Genomic DNA, 22,516 nt, shown 5'->3' with positions numbered 1-22,516 from the left:
GAAGGAGGAGGGGGAAAAGAAGAAGAAAAAGAAGGAGGAGGAGAAGTAGACGAAGAAGGAGGAGGGGGAGAAGAAGAAAAAGAAGAAGAGGAAGGAGGAGAAAAAGGAGAAGAAAAAGAATGAGGAGGAGAAAAAGAAAAAGGAGAAGAAGAAGGAGGAGGAGAGGAAGAAGGAGAAGAAGAAAAAGAAGGAGAAGAGAGAAGGAGGAGAAAAAGGAGAAGAAAAAGAAGGAAGAGGAGGAAAAGGAGAAGAAAAAGGAGGAGGAGAAGGAGAAAAAGAAAAAGGAGAAGAGGGAGGAGGAGGAGAAGAAAAAGAAGAGGGAGGAGGAGAAGAAGAAAGTATAAGTGTTGATGTTCAAATGGATCCTGTGGATGTTGGCAGGTGTCTAGATCATCATGTTGGTCTAATACAGAAACATCATGTTCTAATGGTATCATCTTCCTTTCACTTTCATGTGTTTTTCTTGTATTTTTATATATACTTCTTGGATTTTTGTTTTTGTTTTGCCATTAACCAAATATGGTAACTTCACTGACCCTGATTTTCTACGTAAGAATAAAATACTTATAAAAATGTCAAAACAGTATTAAAGTCTTGCTGTGTCCTCCAATAACACACTAAGGTTGAAATGTTGAATTTCAGTCTTTCTATGAGTGAACTATAAAGGGTTAAAGATGGAAACAGTGTCAGGGACCACAGACCACACAATGCACTGACACAGGTGACATCTAAGGTACCACTGAGGTACCACTGAGGTACCACTAAGGTACCACTGAGCCTATTTCCAGCCTGTCCTCCATCCCTCCACAGCCTTATTCATTGTTCCAGTCCCTTGTGTGCATGTCTGTGGTGGGTGGGTGTGCCCATACCTATACATGAGGGCAGTGGGTTGTCCCAGGCCCGTCTTTCACCGGTCATACACTTCAGAGTGGAGGCTCCATGCAGAGTGTATCCAGGCTCACATCTGTATGTGATGCTGCTCCCAGAGAAGTGGCCTTGGTCATTGACTTTGAAGCCAAATTGAGGCACTCCTGGATCCTCACAATGAGATAACTCAAAACCTGGAGGGAGGGAGGGAGGGAGGGAGGGAGGGAGGGAAAAAAAAAGATTATTATGGTGGAGGCTGATGGAATGGTGTTGTATGTTGCACCAGTTCTTATGGCATCTGGCTTTGCTATATGTACACATTTTCATCCTTTTGCATTTTATTCAACACCATTTGATTGTGTGTCAGTTTACGTCAAGATCTCCGGTTCAGATAACCCTAACCTGAACCCTAACCTAGTGTTTTTCAACCTTGGGGTCGGGATCCCATGTGGGGTCGCCTGGAATTCAAATGAGGTCGCCTGAAATTTCTAGCAATTGATAAAAAAAAAAAATTAAATTAAATTACTAAAAAAATCTGTGTTGAGTTGACAGAGCCAATCCCAATCCATATCAGAAAAACTCTGAGTGTGAAACTGAAGCACTGTGGTACTGTTTATCTGTGAAATGTTCATTGTGGTCGGTTTCAGATGCTGCAGTTCTTTCATAATTTATTTGAGTTTCAATTCAATTTGAGTTGTTGTTTATTTAGTATTAATTGTTAGCCTTGTAAATCCAAGCTGGACTGACTGTACATATCCTGACCAAGGAAAATCAAATTCTCCATTTGTGCAGTAATCTACACCTGGCTTTTCTGCCTCCGTCCAGAATAATACACATTATATAGACTAAATGTCCTCTAAAATTAACCTGTATTGAAACAGAGTATAGATGGTGCCAGTGAGGTTGGCTGCTGTCGTACCTACCCCGACCTTCTGTTTGTATGTAGTTGTTTTACTTTTCATTTTTAATTTATTAACCTTGCCTGTGCTGTGTCGTTACACATACAACAAGCAGACACTCCTGAACATAGGAATACAGCACTCCAGCAGTGTTCTTACAAACTTTTCTCCAGACCCGGCCAGGCCCCAGGACATTCTGCGGGAGGCTGACAACAATAACAAAGGAGGACGAGCTGGCTCCAGGTTGCACAAAAGGCCCTGAGGGAAACGAGCTGGCGTTAGGAACAGGCTGAGACGCAGAGCACACCAATGCCACTGCCAAGTATCCTACTACCCAATGTCCAGTCTTTGGAGAACAAGCTGAATGACCTCAGGGCCAGGATAAGGTACCAGAGGGACATATGGGACTCTAACATCATCTGTCTCACCGAGACATGGCTGACCCCCATGACGCCAGACCACGTCGTTCAACCAGAGGAGTTCTTTACGGTTCATCGCACGGACAGAACGAGTGACTCTGGCAAAACAAGAGGAGGTGGAGTGTGTCTTCTGGTGAACAGCAAGTGGTGTGACAAGGAGAACATTGTTCCTCTGAGTCACTCTTGTTCCCCCAACCTGGAGCTCCTGACCATTAAATGCCGTCCCTTCTACCTCCCCAGCGAGTTTTCTTCGGTCATCACCAGCGCCGTTTATATTCTACCTCAAGCGGACACGGACGCTGCACTAACCGAGCTACATGAGGGTATTACCAGCTACCAGGCTAACCACCGGGATGCAGCCCTCATTGTGGCCAGGGACTTTAACAGCGCTAACCTGAGGAAAGTGATGCCGGAGTTTAAACAGCACATCACCTGCCCCACCAGAGAAGAGAGAACTTTAGACCACTGCTACTCTCTTCTCAAGGACAGTTACAAAGCCACACCTCTGCCCCCGTTTAGTAAATCGGACCATGCCGCTATCCTTCTCATGCCAAAATATAAACAACGGCTCAAGCAGGCAGCGCCTGCAGTCAAAGAAGTGATGCGGTGGACCAGACAATCAGAGGCTGCTCTGCAGGATGCGTTGGACTCAGCTGACTGGGACATGTTCCGGGATAGCTCGGGTGGTGACATCAACATGTTTACGGAAGCCGTTGTGGGATTTATTGGGAAAGTAGTGGAGGACACCACACCTGAAGTCCACATCAGGACGTTTCCCAACTAGAAGCCATGGGTGGATGCAACCATCTGCGATGCCCTGAGATCCCGCACTGCTGCCTACAGCACAGGGCTTGTGACTGGGGACATGGAGGCGTATAAGGCTGCTTCCTACAACGTCCGCAGAGCAGTGAAGGAGGCAAAACAGCACTATGGTAAGAAACTGGAGTCACAATTACAGCAGAGTGATTCCAAGGGATTGTGGCAGGAACTATGCACCATTACGGACTATAAAAAGCCACACACATCCATGGTGAGTGCTGATGACTCTCTGGCTGACAGACTTAATAACTTTTTTTGAGTCTGACAACAGGCAAACTGCTGCACTCCCAGCCGGAGGGGCGGAGACACTCACTGTGACGGAGCATGACGTGAGGAGGATGTTTAAGTGTGTAAACACAAGGAAGGCAGCTGGACCAGACGGCATCAATGAACGTGTCCTTAAGGCCTGCGCTGAACAACTGGCACCTGTGTTTACTACAATATTTAACATCTCCCTCACTAAATGTGGAATTCCCACCTGTTTTAAAAAGTCCGTTATAGTGCCCGTCCCCAAGAAAACTCAGCCTAGTAGTCCCAATGACTACCGCCCCATAGCCCTCACATCCGTGGTGATGAAATGTTTTGAAAAACTAATTAAAACCTTCATCACCTCCTCCCTACCTGCCACCCTGGACCCATTCCAGTTTGCATATCGCCCAGGCAGATCAACAGATGATCAACAGATGTCTTGTGGAGCCCTCATGCTCCACAAGACTCTTTCCCACGTGGACAATGGGAGAGGGAACTATGTAAGAGTGCTGTTCGAGGATTACAGTTCAGCATTCAACACCATAGTGCCCTCCAGGCTGGTCACTAAGCTGTGTGACCTTGGACTGAACACCTCCTTATGTAGGTGGGTCCACAGCTTTCTAACCGACAGACAACAGGTGGTACACGTGGGTAACCACACATTATCCCCCATCACTCTCAACACTGGATCTCCTCAGGGCTGCGTGCTGAGCCCTCTGCTGTACTCACTGTACACATGTGACTGTGTATCCACATCAGACAGTAATATCATTACTAAGTTTGCTGACGACACAGCCGTTGTGGGGCTCATCTCCCACAATGACAAGCAGGCCCACAGGACGGAGGTAATCCACATGGAGAACTGGTGCCAGGAGAATAATCTCCTGCTGAATGTCAGCAAAACTAATGAACTGATTGTGGATTTCAGCAGGAAAAAGCAGAGGGTCTTCCATCCACTCCGCATCAGTGGGTCTGAGGTGGAAAGAGTGGACAGTTTGAAATATCTTGGTGTGACAAACACGCAAGACCTGTCTTGGTCACTTCACATTAAGACCACTGTGAAGAAGGCCAGACAGTGTCTCTACCACCTCAGACACCTGAGAGACTTCAAGCTCCCGTTAACAGTGCTCAGGAACTTTTACACTTGCACCATTGAGAGCATCCAGTGCGGGAGCATCACCATATGGATGGGCAGCTGTACCAAGCAGGACTTCTCTGCCCTCAAAGGGTGGTCCGTTCAGCTGAGCGGACCATTAGATGCACCCTCCCCAACCTGCAGGACATTTACATCCAGAGATGCAGATCAAGGGCTGGGAAGATCTTGAAGCAGCCTAGCCATACTGGAAACGCTCTATTCTCCCTGTTGCCATCAGGCCGACAATATCGCTGCATAAAGACTGCAACTGAGAGGATGAGAAAGAGTTTCTTCCCTCAGGCCATCCATTTGCTTAACTCCTAGCTTTAAACTGGACATTGCACTACACACTGGCACCTTTTTACGCATGCACCTTACATAATATAATACATAACAGTGTTCCTTTTGCTTATGTATGTGTTTTTAAATTTGACTTATTTATGTATATGTTTTTAAATTTTTAATTTTTTTTTCTATTGAAACTGGATGCAGGTACAAAACACATTTCACTGCATATTGTACTGTGTATAATTGTGTATGTGAAAAATAAAGATTATTTTATCTTATTTTAGAAAACTATTACAGGATCAAAAACAAATTAATTTGAGTAAAAAAAAAAAAAAAAGGCTCCATTTTGAATGTCTGGGGTGATGTTAAAATAGAGTCAGGAGTAAAAAAAAAGGTTGGAACTAACCCCTAACTCTAACCCTAACCCTCAGTGTGTGGTATTTGGCGCACTGTTTCAGGTTGGATAGGGGGTTAATAACAGTGTGAACATACACATGTAAAGCTCATAATGTGTACAGAGAACACACCAGTTCAAAGTGGCGTGTAAATTAAAATGAGCCATGATATCACGTTATATGGTGTGTACTTTATGAAATACTACAAGAAATGTTTAACACCCACTGGAGAAAACAAAACATGGGTTATTTTTACATGCAGTAAAATTCCCTTAATATCTACCGTCATCATTTATGATTCAGTATTCTATTTCAGAGATTCCTAATTTTTCAGATCCTGTTAAACTCTGATCCAGATTAAATACTCAAAGGCATATCAGACACACGGATATCGAAAAACACTGGTACAAGTATAAACCATATCCAATTATATGTTGTTTTTCACAGTCTCCGCTCAGTTTCCATGGTAATACTCAACATATTCTGTTTATTCAATGTGTGCAGTTTTGGAGAGGTATAAAAATAGCTTATCCTAGTACAACCTTAACCAGTATTTGATCTGAGGTATTACCTGAAAGATGAGACGCAGCAGGATTTGTGCTGCTAGAATGCAAACGGTGCATATGTGAATCCTGACAAACAGCCATTCGGAGGCGACTCTGTTACAAATTGGCAGAGTTAACAGAGCTGCTATTATCCTGATACCTGAGCTAATAAATGTGTGTTTGACACAGTTCTGTACCTTCAAAAGAACAACAACAGCATACATTTTTTATTCAAACACACACGAGGTCCTGTTGAATTCATACGATATTATGATAGATATATGAAAAAAAGAAAAGATTTGAAGTGTCTCTGTCCTCAGTCCTGTAGGACTATCTTTGTCATGTGTCTCTGTCCCCAGTCCTGTGGGACTATCTTTGTCATATGTCTCTGTCCCCAGTCCTGTGGGACTGCCTTTGTCATGTGTTTCTGTCCCTCAGGTCCAATCAGTGTCCTGGTTCTGTCCTCTGTAGACTGGTAACCTGTCCCCCTGCTGACACAGTACTGTGGACAGAACCATCACACATGGGCCTATCTGGGTCCAGGGCAAGCACAGGGGACCAGTTCCCCAGACTACGTCCACACCACTCTGCTTCTGGTATTTGTCTTTAGTGGATGCTAACAGTTTGTCGTCCGTACTCATATGGTTTCCATAAATATGTGCACCCAGGTGGAAACAGTCCAACTGGGTTAAATGGTGTCATACGTATGCCACACCTATATGTGGTGCTGTACACAAACACAGACAGAGCCTATGGCAGGATACACTCAAACAACAGAAGAATGCATTGAACATGTGCAGGAGGTTCCGTCTGGGGTTTTCTTCTTCTGGTCACATGGTACTATGGTGTCACGTTTTCCATACAGTGGTGTTGGTCCTATCCACACGCCAACACAAGGGCGGAGCTGGGACATGTTTACGGTCTGGGACCCGTTCTCCAAAAATACTGTTTAAGGCACCAACAACGCCGGTGCCATGTGACCAAAGGCCCAAACCATAGTAAATTGTAGTTGATTGACATAATGTGGTTGTGATGTGTGTGTGTGTGTGTGTGGGGGGGGGGGGGGGGGGGTATAATCCATATATGACAACAGTACTGTGGACACGAGAGGACAATGAGTTCATGGAACAGTGTCCATGATTGGATCCAGGACAACAACATGTCCTTACTGCTGATTGGAACAGGACAAATGAGAACATCTGATTGGCTCTGTGGAAATAGACACCTATATTTACTACCTCAGTACTGTGGATGAAGACATTGTCTAAAAAAGTCAAATAAAATAAAATACAATTTTCCAGTTTGGAATCAATAAAGTCTGTCTGTGTCTCTCTGTCCATCTGTCTGTCTATTCTATCATATAATGGTGTTGTTGTACATAAACCCAAGTTAATATCTTGTCAGTGTTATGTACTTCTACCTGCATTTGTGTTAGGAAGGTGTGACGCAGAGGGAATAAGTAAGTAATGCTCTTCTCGCCTCATTCAGCACAGAGGCAATCCCTTCAAAGTGTTACTCAAATCATCCTGCATGGCTCCACTTAAACAATTAGATGTTCTAATTCCATCGGCTGATGTGAGCAGGCTGAGCCAAACGTGGGTGTGCTGTGGTGAACATCCAATGCACCTTTACCTCCCCGTCCTACACCAAAAACCAAAGCTCTCTGAAAGCTTTGTTAATCAAATGCGACATGTTTCGTGTGATCATTTTCAGTCGGGGAATTTAAATCAGCTCTATGATGGTTATACAAATGAGAGCCATTTAGGATGAAACGGTTTCACAGAGTATGTTATATGTGCTTCTATCACTGTCCATGTGACACAGGGAACTTCCAACGGACTGGTGGTCGTTCAAAGGCTCATCCTATCTGAACTGTGATCAAGATAAAAGACGAGGCGTTTGGAATCAGCTGTGCGGTGGGACACCGGTCTCACAGTCACACCTGTCTGTGGACTCTGTGGACATGGGTCTACATTCATCCACTCTCATCCTGAACGGGGGTCGAACCTCTTTGGCTTCTTCATTTGTCTTTGAATCATCACACTGGACACAGCAGGAGTATGTTTGAAGGACAGTGATGTACAGAAGGAGTTTAAAGAAGACATGAGGAAGCATGTTGTGGAATTAAACTGACTAAACCAAACTGACTAAATTAAACTGACTACACTAAACTGACTAAACTAAACTGACTAAGCTGTCTAAATTCAACTGACTAAATTAAACTGACTAAGCTGTCTAAATTCAACTGACTAAATTAAACTGACTAAGCTGTCTAAATTCAACTGACTAAATTAAACTGACTAAGCTGTCTAAATTCAACTGACTAAATTAAACTGACTAAACTAAACTGACTAAACTCCAAACATGTCAAAAGATGTTTTTAACTTGGACTAACTCTGAGTCTGTTCTTTCACATTCTGTGGTGGAATAAAATTATGATCCTTATGACACATTCTGTGAGTCACACTAGTTAGACTGTTCATAATAAAAGATTCAAAGGGTCTCTGTCCTCAGTCCTGTGGGACTACCTTTGTCATGTGTCTCTGTCCCAGTCCTGTTGGACTACCTTTGTCATGTGTCTCTGTCCCCAGTCCTGTTGGACTACCTTTGTAATGTGTCTGTCCCCAGTCCTGTTGGACTACCTTTGTCATGTGTCTCTGTCCCCAGTCCTGTTGGACTACCTTTGTCATGTGTCTCTGTCCCCAGTCCTGTTGGACTACCTTTGTAATGTGTCTCTGTCCCCAGTCCTGTTGGACTACCTTTGTCATGTGTCTCTGTCCCCAGTCCTGTTGGACTACCTTTGTCATGTGTCTCTGTCCCCAGTCCTGTTGGACTACCTTTGTCATGTGTCTCTGTCCCCAGTCCTGTTGGACTACCTTTGTAATGTGTCTGTCCCCAGTCCTGTTGGACTACCTTTGTAATGTGTCTCTGTCCCCGGTTCTGTGGGATTACCTTTGTCATGTGTCTCTGTCCCAGTCCTGCTGGACTACCTTTGTCATGTGTCTCTGTCCCCAGCCCTTTTGGACTACCTTCAGGGTTCTCACTAGGATTTTTTTCACAGGGTAGGGGCACCGTACATGGTGCGAGTTTTGTAGGGGGGTCCAGGGGCATTCTCCCCTGGAAAATTTTGAAATTTATAACTCTCTGAAACACTATTTCCTGCATTTTGAGGGGCAAATTTTGAGGAATGAAGCCAAAAAATGATGCTATATTACCCTTGCGTTTGGCACTGCTCCCGCGCTTCGACGCAGACATGACCGTAGAAAAATATTCACTTTCACGAAATTAGGGATAATTGCACTCATACTACACGCACGCACTGGCTAAATTTTAGATATAATTTTCCACGGGTGATCAGTCCCTTTAAAGATGATAAATTGATTGAAGTCTCATTGACAGCCAGTGAGCGTAAGGCAAGTGATGTTGCCGGGCGAGCGTCAGACAATACCAAGGCACACAAAGGGGTGTTGATTATATTGTGCTCATTCCCTGTCGGCAGCGCTTTGCGCCAAGACAGAAATCTCAAATTCAAATTCAAATCTCGTTATCATTACACTGGATGATCACACACACACTGTGATGTTCTGTTGTTAAAAGCAAGCAAAGGGGGCCCTCTAGTAGTCGGAATAAGTTGCACTGGCATGTGTTTTGTACTTTTGGTGTTACCATAGCCAGTTCAGACATGGGAAGGAAGTAGCAGACACGTTTCTCTCATTCTGTTTGTATGGCCAGAAAGAACGTTTGCCTGTGAATATTTTATGTTCAGTTGTTGTGGTAATGAATAGTAAAACCTGTCTCTGATGTAAACTTTTGTTGTTAGATTAAAAGATGTTGTAAATCTTAAGTCGATCTGAAGATGCTAATCGTTAGCATGTCTATGGATTTTGCCATTTATGTTAGCATCGAGCTAGGGATCTTTTCTCATTCATTTGAATGTATAATTCTATGTTAATGTGCTGTAACAAAGAACATAACTGAGACATGTTTTGCATGTATGTATGTTTAGTTTTACAGTGAAGTCTCGAGTAAAAGCTTTGGAGAGAAGTTTTCGGCGTCCGGCTTTTCTTGAGAAACCTGTTATCTATCTGCCGAGCTAGCCACTATACACTCATGCAGGGGCGGAATACACACAAAAAAAACACAGCTACACTGGTTGAAAGACAGCGTCGCGGGTCAAATCTCAGCGTCGGGGCCCCCTAGGGACAGCGTTAGGGCCCCAACGTTCAATGACGCTAGCGAGAACCCTGACCTTTGTCCTGTGTCTCTGTCCCTCAGGTCCAATCAGTGTCCTGGTTCTGTCCTCTGTAGACTGGTAACCTGTCCCCCTGCTGACACAGTACTGTGGACAGAACCATCACACATGGGCCTATCCGGGTCCAGGACAAGGACAGGGAACCAGTTAGCCCTGACTCTGTCCACACCACTACACTCCTGATATTTGTGTTTAGTGGATTCTAACAGTTTGTCATCCATACTCGTATGGTTTCCATAAATATGTGCTTCCAGGTGGAAACGGTCCAACTGGGTTAAATGGTGTAATACATATGCCACACCTATATGTGGCACTGTACACAAACACAGACAGAGCCTATGGCAGGATACACTCAAACGACAGAAGAACTAGAACAACAGATCTAGAACTACAGCATTAGAACTACAGACCTAGAAGTACAGATCTAGAACTACAGCATTAGAACTACATACCGAGAACTACAGCATTAGAACTACAGACCTAGAACTACAGCATCAGAACTACAAACCTAGAACTACAGCATTAGAACTACAGACCTAGAACTACAGCATTAGAACTACAGACCTAGAAGTACAGATCTAGAACTACAGCATTAGAACTACATACCGAGAACTACAGCATTAGAACTACAGACTTAGAACTACAGCATCAAAACTACAAACCTAGAACAACAGCATTAGAACTACAGACCTAGAAATACAGATCTAGAACTACAGCATTAGAACTACATACCGAGAACTACAGCATTAGAACTACATACCGAGAACTACAGCATTAGAACTACAGACTTAGAACTACAGCATTAGAACTACAAACCTAGAACTACAGCATTACAACTACAGAGCTAGAACTACAGCATTAGAACTACAGACTTAGAACTACAGCATTAGAACTACATACCTAGATCTACAGCATTTGAACTACAGACCTAGAACTACAGCATTAGAACTACAGACCTAAAAGTACAGCATTAGAACTACAGACTTAAAAGTACAGCATTAGAACTACAGACTTAGAATTACAGTATTAGAACTACAGACTTAGAACTACAGACCTAGATCTACAGCATTTGAACTACAGACCTAGAACTACAACATTAGAACTACCCACCTAGAACTACAGCATTAGAACTACCCACCTAGAACTACATCATTAGAACTACAGACCTAGAACTACAGCATTAGAACGACAGACCAAGAACTACAGCATTATAACTACAGACTTAGAATTACAGCATTAGAACTACAGGCCTAGAACTACAGCATTTGAACTACAAACCTAGATCTACAGCATTTGAACTACAGACCTAGAACTACAGCATTACAACTACAAACCTAGAAGTACAGCATTAGAACTACAGACTTAGAACTACAGCATTAGAACTACAAACCTAGAACTACAGCATTAGAACTACAGACCTAGAACTACAGTATCAGAACTACAGCATTAGAACTACAAACCTAGAACTACAGCATTAGAACGACAGACCTAGAACTACAGCATTAGAACTGCAGCATTAGAACTACAAACCTAGAACTACAGTATTAGAACTACAAACCTAGAACTACAGCATCAGAACGACAGACCTAGAACTACAGCATCAGAACTACAGCATTAGAACGACAGACCTAGAACTAAAGCATTAGAACTACAGACCGAGACCTACAGACCTAGACCTATGTCCACAGTGTGCTGTGTTTGTTAGTGTCCTCATCTGAATGAACATAACCCTGTTCCATAACCCTGTTGTGTTTCAGAACCCTGTTCCTGTGTAACAGTAGTCAGTGGTTCACACTTACTTGAATAGACCAGTTTAAATCCTTCTCCTGTACTTTCTGCATCACTGTAAAACTCCAGCCACAGATGGTTGGAAGTTGAAATCAGCGTTAGGCCCAGCATAGATGACCCAGTGAACGCTCCCAGAACATGGGCTGTGTTGTCTTTACCATCATAAACCTGAAAAAAACAACCACACAGACCAACGTGATTGGAATGGACATGAAGTATAATTAAAAACAGCGTTGGTCTAGTTGAGTCTCTGATGGCATAAATGGACTTAGTTGTAGACGTAGATGTCAGACGTGTATAGTGTGTGTGCATATGTGAGCTTACTTTGAGTATATCCCCCTGGGCAAGATGAAAGGTACGAGCAGAAATGTTGATGCCTTTCCCCGCCTGCACCTGAAGTCAACATGAAGTACAAACTAAATTAACAACATGTACGAACAAATGTTTGAAGATAGCCAAAATGTCAGACCATTTTTGTTAAGGTTTTTATTTTTCATTCCCTATAAATAGAGCTGACTGCGCCATGCAGACTTTTAACTATTTAAGAACATATGGGATTTAAATGTACTGTCAGTGGATTTATTACCTGGATGCTGTAGATGCACTCATGGTTGTTGTCATAGTTCATGGGATAGTTTGGAGAAAGAAGGATCCCTTCATTATTTATCACTGAAGAACCACACTCCGCTGATGACACAGAGAAAAACGAGAATTAAAAACAAGACTCCACATTTGGCTTGGGTTAGGCTCCATTCAGACGCAGGTAAATGTGTCCATATGTCACCTTGATCTGATCTGTTACAGTTTGAACAGCACTAAACTGACCCCGACCACTTTCATATGTGGTCCTAAATCTGACCCAGACCACTTTCATATATGGTCCTAAATCTGACCCAGACCACTTTCATATGTGGTCCTAAATCTGACCTGGACCACTTTCATATGTGGTCCTAAATCTGACCTGGACCACTTTCATATGTGGTCCTAAATCTGATACAGATCTGGTATTTTCCAATGCGACTTCAGTCTGAACATCCAGGTCACATTTATCCGACTTTTACATAATTGAAATGTGACAAACGTCCCAGTTGTTCGTCCCAGGAGGAGGAGCAGAGGAAAAACATATTTCCTTCCGTAAACACAGTGTGTGTCTGCATGGTCACTTATTCAATCAGGACCTCTTTTGCGCACATGGGTCACTTCAAGGTCACATTCAGTTCAGACTCAAAACTGATAGAAGTCACATTTAATGTGGAATATGAACCAACACACACAAAAAAATCAGATTTCACCAAAAAATCTGAATTGTGCATTAGACCTGCTGTGGGCGGAGCCTTATACTGCGGTTTGATGTGAAGTTTTAATCTTGTCTCATTGTCAGTGCATCTGTATTCACGCAGGACTCAGGAGTTTTTTTTTTGAGACCAGACAAAACCACAGCTGTAAGGATTCGACAACATTCCCTGTGCATTTATCTATTTGATGAACAGTGTTGGGAATAAAACATTACAAAAGTAATCCATTACAGGAATGGATTACTTCGGCAGTAATGCAGTAGTGTAAGACAATACTAATCAATTTTCAGTCATATTTTACTCAGTGCATGTTGAATAGCGTTAGCATTACAGCACATTTTTCACATATAATTTAACTGCTCAAAGGAAAAAAAAGCCCCTAAAAAACACCAAGACCGCAAGACCTTAAGAAATCAGAAATGCAGCAGGAAATGTGCCATTCATTAGGAGAGTCTGTGTGTAGCTCCAAAGTAATACAGGAGTCATGTAACACATTACAATTCTGAGACAGTAATACTGTAAGGTGAGGACATACTTTGAAATAACAGTAACAAGTCATTTGTAAGGGATTACAGTTTGGAAGGAACTTGCACAAGACTGATGATAAAATAATTAAAATCACTATAAATATTTTCAACATTTTATTTAGATGTAAAAGTTTTTCCCAGTTGTTGATTCAACTTTCCACAAACTCCCTCCTCCTGCTGCTGACTGACTGGGGGGGGGTCCTCTCAGCCCGCCTACCTGATACTATCTGTGACAGCTGAAATGTCCGAGGCCACCATTCAATTCAACTCAATTCAATTCAGTTTTATTTGTACAGCCCAATATCACAAAGTCACTTCACAGGGATTTACAGAATTTGTTGAATATGAAAATAAGCAACAGTCAAATAATTACCTCTGCCATGGATGGTGGTGATGTTTGTTTGTTAGCAAGATAACTCAAAAAGTTCTGGATGGATTTGGATAAAATGTTCAGGAAATGTTGATACTGGCACAAGAAACAAATGATTACATTTTGGTGGTGATTATGGGGGGGGACGGGGGGGACTGATCTGCCTTGGCAAAGGTCTGCGATCTCAGTGCTTTTCTAGTTAGTAAGGCAAACAGTCAATGAAGCAAATGGATTAATGTCCTGGGCGTCCCCCATCCTTAGACCCTCCTTCTTGGAAAAAAAAAACCCTCCAAAAAACCCAGTGGGAAATAGAGAAACCTCAGAGAACCACAGTGAAGGACAGATCCACTCCCATGGACGGACAGGCTGTAGGTGAGACCAGGACTGATGGACATCCATTTGATGATGTCTTTGTCATGTATCCAGTCTGGTCTTGGTCTTACCTTGACACACTGTGGACTGGGTCAGGATGGTCTTGACTATACCAATAGTTCACACTAAAGGTCCGTAAGCACACAGTTGGATTCAGACACCAGCAGGCAAACCAAAGGTCGGTCTTTGCTTCTTTGTGGGAGGTAGGTCAAATCCAAAGTGAGGTTCCTTTTTTTCAGCTTTTGTCCTGTTTCTGAGGACATAAAGGACATCCTCTTTAGTAAAATGTCCTCTACACAGGTGTAAGTCCATTGGCCAGTTGTTGACTTGACCTCCCACAAGGAATCATCACCACTCACACCTTCTACTGTTTGTGGGATTTGAAAACTCAGTAACTGTGAAGCCTTTGGGCTGGTTCTGCCCTCGGTCCACTCTGGTCACGGCGGTCTCACCTCCAACACTTATCTGCACTGAATGTCAGGGACATCAGAGATGGGCAGATTTAATGCCAGTCCAGAGGAAGGCAGACTGTGTTCTTCATATGTTGGCTGCTTTCCTCTGTAATAGATGTAGTCTTTAGTAAAACGTCCTCTGTGGAAGTGGATTTCTTTTGGTTGGACGATGGAAACTTGAGCTGTGCATCAGGAGGGAACATTTTATTTGTGAAGCTTAGGAAGGCAGGATGTTTTAAGACCCAGGTGTTAAAGAAACTGTGAGTTTGTAATGAAATGTGACCAACTTTGCTCTACAGTGCCTTGTAAAAGTGTGAGGGTTGGACACTTTATGTGTATGACACAAATAAAAATCAGTCAACCAACAAACCATTGAAGGAACCAGTCAGCGCAGTGTGACTGTGTTCAAAGCTCTAGACCTTCCTTATGTGATAAATGAAGGTTCACGATGCATTTCCATTTTTTGTAAGTCACAGTTTTCCATCCAACTGTCCTTATTGTGATGTGAGTGTGTAAAGTGGTTGAGCAGCCATTCTAAACAGCTGTGTGTCAGCCATCTACTGTCAAACAGGCAGGTAGTAAAACTGTGGAGCTCATTTACCTACAGATCTGCGCTCTCTGCACTTCACGCATGTGCCCTCTATCTACACTGTCCCTTCCCTCTTTTCTTTCCCTCCCTCTCTCTCTCTCTCCCCGTGTCTCCGCTGGTGTAATAGTCATATTACAGCTGTCATATCGTCAATAAATCACACCGCAACAGTTTCCATTTAGAAAATTACCTCTCCACCCTCTCCCTCTTCCCTCTTTAACTCCCCTGCTCATTCTCTCCCTCCCTCCCTCGGTGTGAGCAGTGTCTCCTTTACCCTCATCTACTTCAACCTTCCTCCACTCCACAGTTCCCTCTTGTTGTTTGGCTCTTCATTTATTCTCATTTTTTCCTTTGTCCCTTTAGCAGAAGCGCTAAAAATAAGATAATAGCATAGAACAACAAAAAGAGAACACAAAAGAAAACAAGCCAAAGGTTTATTTGATTTTCTGAAAAGGCAAAGATAGTTGAATGACACCGTTTTGTGCAACATTCTTCCAGGACAGTATTTGATGAAAACGATACGTCTGACCTACAAGGACAGCAGCAAAACACCTCCTGTTTATGAGCCCCTCATCACTGAAAAAGAATGGCGTTAGAAACCAAAGAATGATTGCAGCTGTTTTTCTTGTCTTTTCTCTTTCCTTCATCTCCGTCTCAGTAATGAGCAGCAGTGCAACAGAACACACAGGGACTAAATATAAAGCAGCGTGGGCCAGCTTTACTTGTTGACCAAGGCAACATTTCTAAATTCTAAATTCTCACCAGTGAACTAAAATAAAGCAATCATCAATCTGCTGCTTTTCTAAACCTGTCACTATTGTCTTGTTTTTCGACACCTAAAGCTGTGCACAAACACTGGTTGTTAACTCTTTTAGCATGTGCTTTTTTTCATCGTTGTTTATTGATTTTACATCTGCACCCAAATCAAATCTCATTTAACACACTTTCATGCTCACAAATACCCTGAAGTTAAAGGTACAAGGTATTATCCTTCTTGTTGGGGATCTTCATGTTCAGCACTTGACTAATCCTTACTGTTAAGGGCTTGTCTGTCCACATACTGCCAATGGGAAAACATTCACAGATGTTTGTAGTAAAAACCCACATTAGTCCCTTTTCCATTGACCCTCAAATTGTGTGAATATAACTTGCACATAAAAATTTGTCTAATGGAAAAATGACAATTTCACCAAAACTCTCGTTTTTTTTTGATAAATAGTTGTTGTTAGAGGTGGTTTTTCATAGTTAAATTGGTATATGACACAAAACTGTAATGGAAAGACCTTTGAGTCCAACTAGAATCACATGACCAAAACAAACAGATGTTGATGGATGTTAGAACAAGAAGAAGAGTTGAACCCAAACATGTGTGGGTATGTGTGGACACACCAGGAAACCCAATCATTTTAGAATTTAGTAGGAGACAGAGGGGGAACAAGCATTCTAGATTCAAAACAACACAAATCTATGTTCATGTACAGGGGCTGGACAAAATAATGGAAACACCTTAAAAAATCAACAAAATATAATTTAATATGGTGTAGGTCCGCCTTTTGCAGCAATTACAGCCTCAATTCTCCGAGGTATTGATTCATACAACTTGTGAATTGTTTCCAAAGGAATTTTAAGCCATTCTTCAGTTGGAATACCCTCCAACTCTTTTAGAGACGATGGCGGTGGAAATCGACGTCTTACTTGAATCTCTAAAACTGACCATAAATGCTCAATAATGTTGAGGTCTGGGGACTGTGCCGGCCATACGAGATGCTCAACTTCATTAGAATGTTCCTCATGCCATTCTTTAACAATTCTAGCTGTATGGATTGGGGCATTATCATCTTGAGGTGAAGGTGTTTCCATTATTTTGTCCAACCCCTGTATATGGAATGACTTCTACTGACATCTACCAGAAGAAAGAACATAATCAGCACATTTGGGATTGAATGGAAAAACCAACATTATACACTTCTGTTTGGAACACATTTAGGAAATATGGGGAAAGTTTAGCTCAGATAGACGATGGAAAAGGGACTAATGACACTGACTCATGTGATGTATAACTGTAGGTTTGTTACTGTGTGTGTCTGCCCATATTTAAACACACACTCATCAGATCATTCATTTGTCACGTTCTTGCCATTTTGGTTAATAAGCATTTCATGAACCTCCTGAGACCCAGAAAAGTAAAAGTTTGATCTTTTTTTTTTACATTAAATAATTGTCTTGATTGGAAACAGCATAATGCAACATTTTTTTGAGATACATTAAAAAGCAGCAAGATTGGACTGTGTTCGAAGAAAGAAGGTTGATGTAGTCTGATGAGTCCAGACTGGGTGACGTCCAAAGGACAGGATGGAGTGGATGAACTGATTACCCATCATGCCTAGTGCCTACAGTACAAGTCTGTGTTGATTCAGTTGATTAGGTCAAGGATCAGCGTCAGCACTGACCTGGTGTTTGATGGACAACCTAAACAGTTTAGAATGTGGACTGGCCTCACAATTCTATAAGTGCATATGTGTGTGTATGTGTATATATGTGTGTGTGTGTGTATTTATTTATTTACTTATTTATTTCAGTCTCTTCAGTGTTTTGTAAAAACAAAGACAACTCCTTAGCCGCTGTCTGTGTTATCTGGACTTACAAAAGCGTGAAAATAACTACCATAACTTTGTCTGTGTGTCTTTGTGTATCATAATAGAAGAAAAGTATTCCACATTTGCAAAGATCCTTGAGGTTTTTTGCATTGCAGATGTTCAACACAAAGACATAGCGTCACTGCAGACCTGTCCTCTGTTCAGTCAACTATTACATAACTGAACTGTATGTGTTCACAGTCAAACTGGAGTACAAGAATCACACATGCATTCATTCAGCACAAACAAATGAGTTTACTTAGAGAGAAAGTGGCTACAAATTAAACACTTGAAACTTTCCACATATTTTATAAAAGGAAGTTGCACTGTTTGGTGAAAAAAAAAACTAATGACATATGTATGCATTAATATTCAAAAATAGAGCTGATACTATTAGAATAATAGATGTGTGTTCACATGGTGCCTATTTTCATTTCATGTGCCAACTCACCCAAATAATGTTACAGCTTTTATTAAAGCTACTGAACCATGTAAATATTCCAAACAGTGTTTAGTTTGGAACTGATTAGATATTTGTGGTCGTGCCCTTGGGTTCACCACTCCAACTCCAGAAACACAGGGCATCTAAGATTAAGATGGTCATCTCTACAGATACTTTTGGCAAGATCTGTTACATTCATACATTCATTCATTCATTTTTGTATTTATTCATTTATTTATTGTTTGCCGGAGGGCAAACATATTGGTCAGTTCATCTGTCTGTCTGTGTTCTATCGGTCACATTTCTATCATTATTGATATCAAACCATGACCAAATGATTGTCCATATTCTCTAGTCGACCTGATTAGTTTTTGTCAATATTAGGCCAAAGTACAGCTCAGATTCAGGCCAAAGCTGGGCTCAAGTGCCTAATTTGCACATTCAGAAAAAAGCTTTATCTTGAAAACTGAGACGGATATCGATTTTGTATTATCGACTAATAGGAAGTCAGATATGACCTTTCATTTAGTACCAATGTAGTTGACCTTGGATGACCTACAAAGGGCCAAACACAAGGTCTTGATTTTCAAAATACTTAATTTTTGTCCATAACTCTGTCAGTTTTACAGACAGAGAAAAACAACTTGTACCACGTTATAAAGTGTGAAAAAGTAGGACAGGACATATTTTTTTCATTTTCTGTATCATTTCTCATTTCAGTTCAGTTCCTGTTTACTGGATATTACATAGTGTCCAAGGACTTAGTACCTTTAGAAAGAAGTTCAACTTGAGTCTGAGTTTGGTCTTTTGTACACCAGTATGTAGTAGTCCTTAGTGGTATTGCACTTGGTTATTATATTAACTCATGTGAATATACTCAGTGTTTTACTGCCGCAGGGCACCACATCATCCTCTGATATAAGTGCATTTCGAAGCTGGAGTTTGAAAATTGTTAACATGTGGTTTTCTTACCAACACATCTTGGTAGCGGAGCGCTCCACATTCTCCGTCCTCCTCCCAGACAGATTAATTCTGGAGCCCCCTCTAGGCGGTATCCCATATTACAGGAAAATGACAATGTGTCACCGACGCCAAAACTGTAACCATTTCTTCTCCCAAACCGGGGCATCCCAGGGTCTTCACAAGGCTCCAAGGTATATTCTGTAATAAACAACATGAAACATATAGAAATATATTTAAGTACATGATAAAGTATTAAACACTTTCTACATGTTTGGTCAGCATTTAGACATCACCCCTGACAAAAAAAATAAATAAATAAAAAAATAAAAAAAGACACTAGTCTCTTTTCCATCATCCATCTAAACGCTCCCCATATTTCCTAAATGTGTTCAAAACAGAAGTGTGTAATGTTGGTTTTTCCATTCAATCCCAAATATACTTTAGTTTCTTTCTTCTGGCAGATGTCAGTAGAAGTCATTCCATAAACACAAACATAAATCTGTGTTGTTTTGAATCTAGAATGCTCGTTACCCCTGCATCTCCTACTAAATTCTAAAATGATTGGGTTTCCTGGTGTGTCCACACATACCCACACATGTTTGGGTTCAACTCTTCTTCTCTTGTTCTAACATCCATCAACATCTGTTTGTTTTGGTCATGCAACTCTAGTTGGACTCAAAGGTCTTTCCATTACAGTTTTGTGTCATATACCAATTTAACTATGAAAAATCACCTCTAACAACAACAACTATTCATGAAAAAATTAGAATTTTGGTAAAATTGTTGTCATTCTATAAAGTAAATTTTTATGCACAAGTTATATTCAGACAGTTTGAGGTTCAATGGAAAAGAGACTACTGTCGCCATCTACAAACTGTATACGGTACAATGTGTGCAGAGTTCCCTAAAGATCCCAATATACAACAACATTCAAATCAAAGGTGTGCACATTGTGCTGTAGAATGTATTTGTTGGTTTTGTGTTGACTGAGGTCCAGCCAAAAGTGTCCTTTTATCATGGTAAGATTGATGATGCGGTGTGTATTTCAGAGTGTGCTGCAGTATGGTGCAGCATGTTGAGCACGTTGAAATTGGCAAGTCACATCTCTGGTGACACCTCCCATGTGTTATATGCTGAGTATGCCATCTGGGACGTTATAAAATGTCCCTCTGAGTGGATTCAGATTCAAATGCTCTTTTAGTCAGGAGTCAATGAGAGCATAACACTGACAGTTTAGTACAGGACTGTGATTTATGAGAGGCCCTGGTAGCCTTGGGCTTTGTCTGGCTTTGCCCCCAACCCTCCACTCACACTTTTTTGTCGTGAACTATTAACTGATAAAGTGGACTATGGATTGGGAGAGCACATACCACTGGACCACATCTAAAACAATATCTGTATGTTACATATGTGTCTTTTTTTCTTTCTAATAATGAGCAGAGAATCCCTGAGACATGCCTGCTGTCAACTCCACTCCAAGGAAACCCTCCTTACCAGGGTCTGCAGTGACATTTAGAGATCAAAATGATACAAAAGGTGGTTCCTTTACCCTGGACACTGAACACTCAGGTTTAGAGTCTCCACTGTCAGCCCTGTTTTAACCCTTTCATGCATTAATTATGAAAAAAACTATTCAATTTTTTTTAGATTGATTTTATTTCTCAAAATTAGTCTAAAGTTGAAATGCATTTAGATTTTATTTTTAATTTTAAATATGGTTTTATTCAGAAGATATTTAACCTCCTGAGACCCAGGAAAGTACAAGTTTGGGCTTTTTTAATTCAATAATTGCTGATATTGGAAACATCATGATGCAACAGTTTTTTCAGATGCTTTTTTTATGTTTACAGAATGTCCTTTGCAGTGAACAGTTTTTGTTTGTTTTTTTGTCTAAATCTGTGGACCTCTCGTCCAAACGTAGACAGTAAACCCATGTCTGGGTCTGAGGAGGTTCACTTTAGCAGATCCCAGATCAGTCCACATTCTACAACTAAGATGATCATTTAGTTCATTGTACATCTGAGGGTCTATACAGACTGAACCCATGTGGTTTGGACTGTATTACCTTTAGAACCCTTTGGACAGTGAGTTCAACTATGTGTGTGTATTTGTGGACGTCATACATGACAGGGTTAATTATGTCCATTTTTCCCATCTGTTTTGCTTTACTAATCCTCGTGGCTTTAGTTTTCCACAGACTTTTCTATATATACACATATATGTTTTCCAAGAGGCCACAGCATCGTTCTGAGTTGCTGCAGTCTGTATAAGGAGAATCTGTAGGTGTTGATCCTCTTTAATGACCCAAGTGAAGGTACACTTAATGGGGACCTTGTTAGAGCTCAACATACTAATGAGACTATAGGTGAGTAAATTACCAGAGAAAGTTATGTTGAAGCCTTCATATGAAATAGAAAAGTCAGAGATGAATCGTAGCTGGGCTTTGAAGTTGCCATAGAGACCAGCATTGATGTTGCTAGGCAACTCATTGCCCGTCAGACGAGCCAGTGGTTGCAGGAAACTCCCGTTCTCAGTGACCAAGAGGTAATCATGCTGGTCCTCCAGATGAAAGGAGTTGAACTGAAACTGGACTCCTGTTAGAGACACAAACATATGACAATAGAAGGACACAGAGTCAAAACAGTATCAGCAATTACAACATTAAATACCAAGAAACAAATTTGACATGGACCTGGAGTCTCTGAGACACAATGAGCCTTTTCACATGACCATAGACATCCGATAACTGGGACTAATCTGATAACTGCTGTATTCAGATGTGACACATTTATATTCACTTCATAAATGCAATAACCATGTAATGTTTCAGTTCCTTATTTGATTTCTTTCAGAGTATGTACATATGTTATGACATAAGACGTACACTTTCTGTCATTTTCAAAACATCCAGTCTTGTCTTGTGGCCCATAGTAACACCTACGGTGTCAGCGTCAGCTGTCCTAATGTGGGAGGAACTAATAAGACTACAGAATAGGTCACATGTTACTGCTATCTTTCATTTCATTTCATTGTTTGTTTTCCTTTTTCCTTAGGCTCATGGTGTTGGTGCATAACTTCAGGTTATATAGATTTTTTTTTTTTTTTTTTTATACATCCACAGATGTAAAAACACTAAATAAATCAGATGAACCTGTTTACATGTGTGAAGACAACAGAGTACTGGGGACAAATCTAGGTGTGTTAATTTGATTTA

At 41.3% G+C, this 22,516-nt stretch overlaps 1 protein-coding gene across 1 annotated transcript in view; it reads right to left on the bottom strand.

The window, feature by feature from the left end:
* LOC115428800 (CUB and sushi domain-containing protein 3-like) overlaps positions 1-22,516 on the bottom strand; it is a 965,368-nt gene that overhangs the window by 221,619 nt on the left and 721,233 nt on the right. Inside the window, exons 20-25 of the mRNA XM_030148025.1 lie at positions 21,681-21,896; positions 19,312-19,500; positions 12,243-12,343; positions 11,981-12,049; positions 11,668-11,824; positions 870-1,061 (exon numbers count right to left, since the gene is read on the bottom strand). Coding sequence (XP_030003885.1) covers positions 870-1,061; positions 11,668-11,824; positions 11,981-12,049; positions 12,243-12,343; positions 19,312-19,500; positions 21,681-21,896 — 924 coding nt within the window. The remainder of the gene's footprint in view (positions 1-869; positions 1,062-11,667; positions 11,825-11,980; positions 12,050-12,242; positions 12,344-19,311; positions 19,501-21,680; positions 21,897-22,516) is intronic.

This window comes from Sphaeramia orbicularis, chromosome 11 (genome assembly GCF_902148855.1).
Source record: "Sphaeramia orbicularis chromosome 11, fSphaOr1.1, whole genome shotgun sequence".
Classification (NCBI taxonomy): domain Eukaryota; kingdom Metazoa; phylum Chordata; class Actinopteri; order Kurtiformes; family Apogonidae; genus Sphaeramia; species Sphaeramia orbicularis.
The sequence above is the reverse complement of the archived record's forward strand: the minus strand, read 5'-3'. Positions and strand labels throughout refer to the sequence as shown.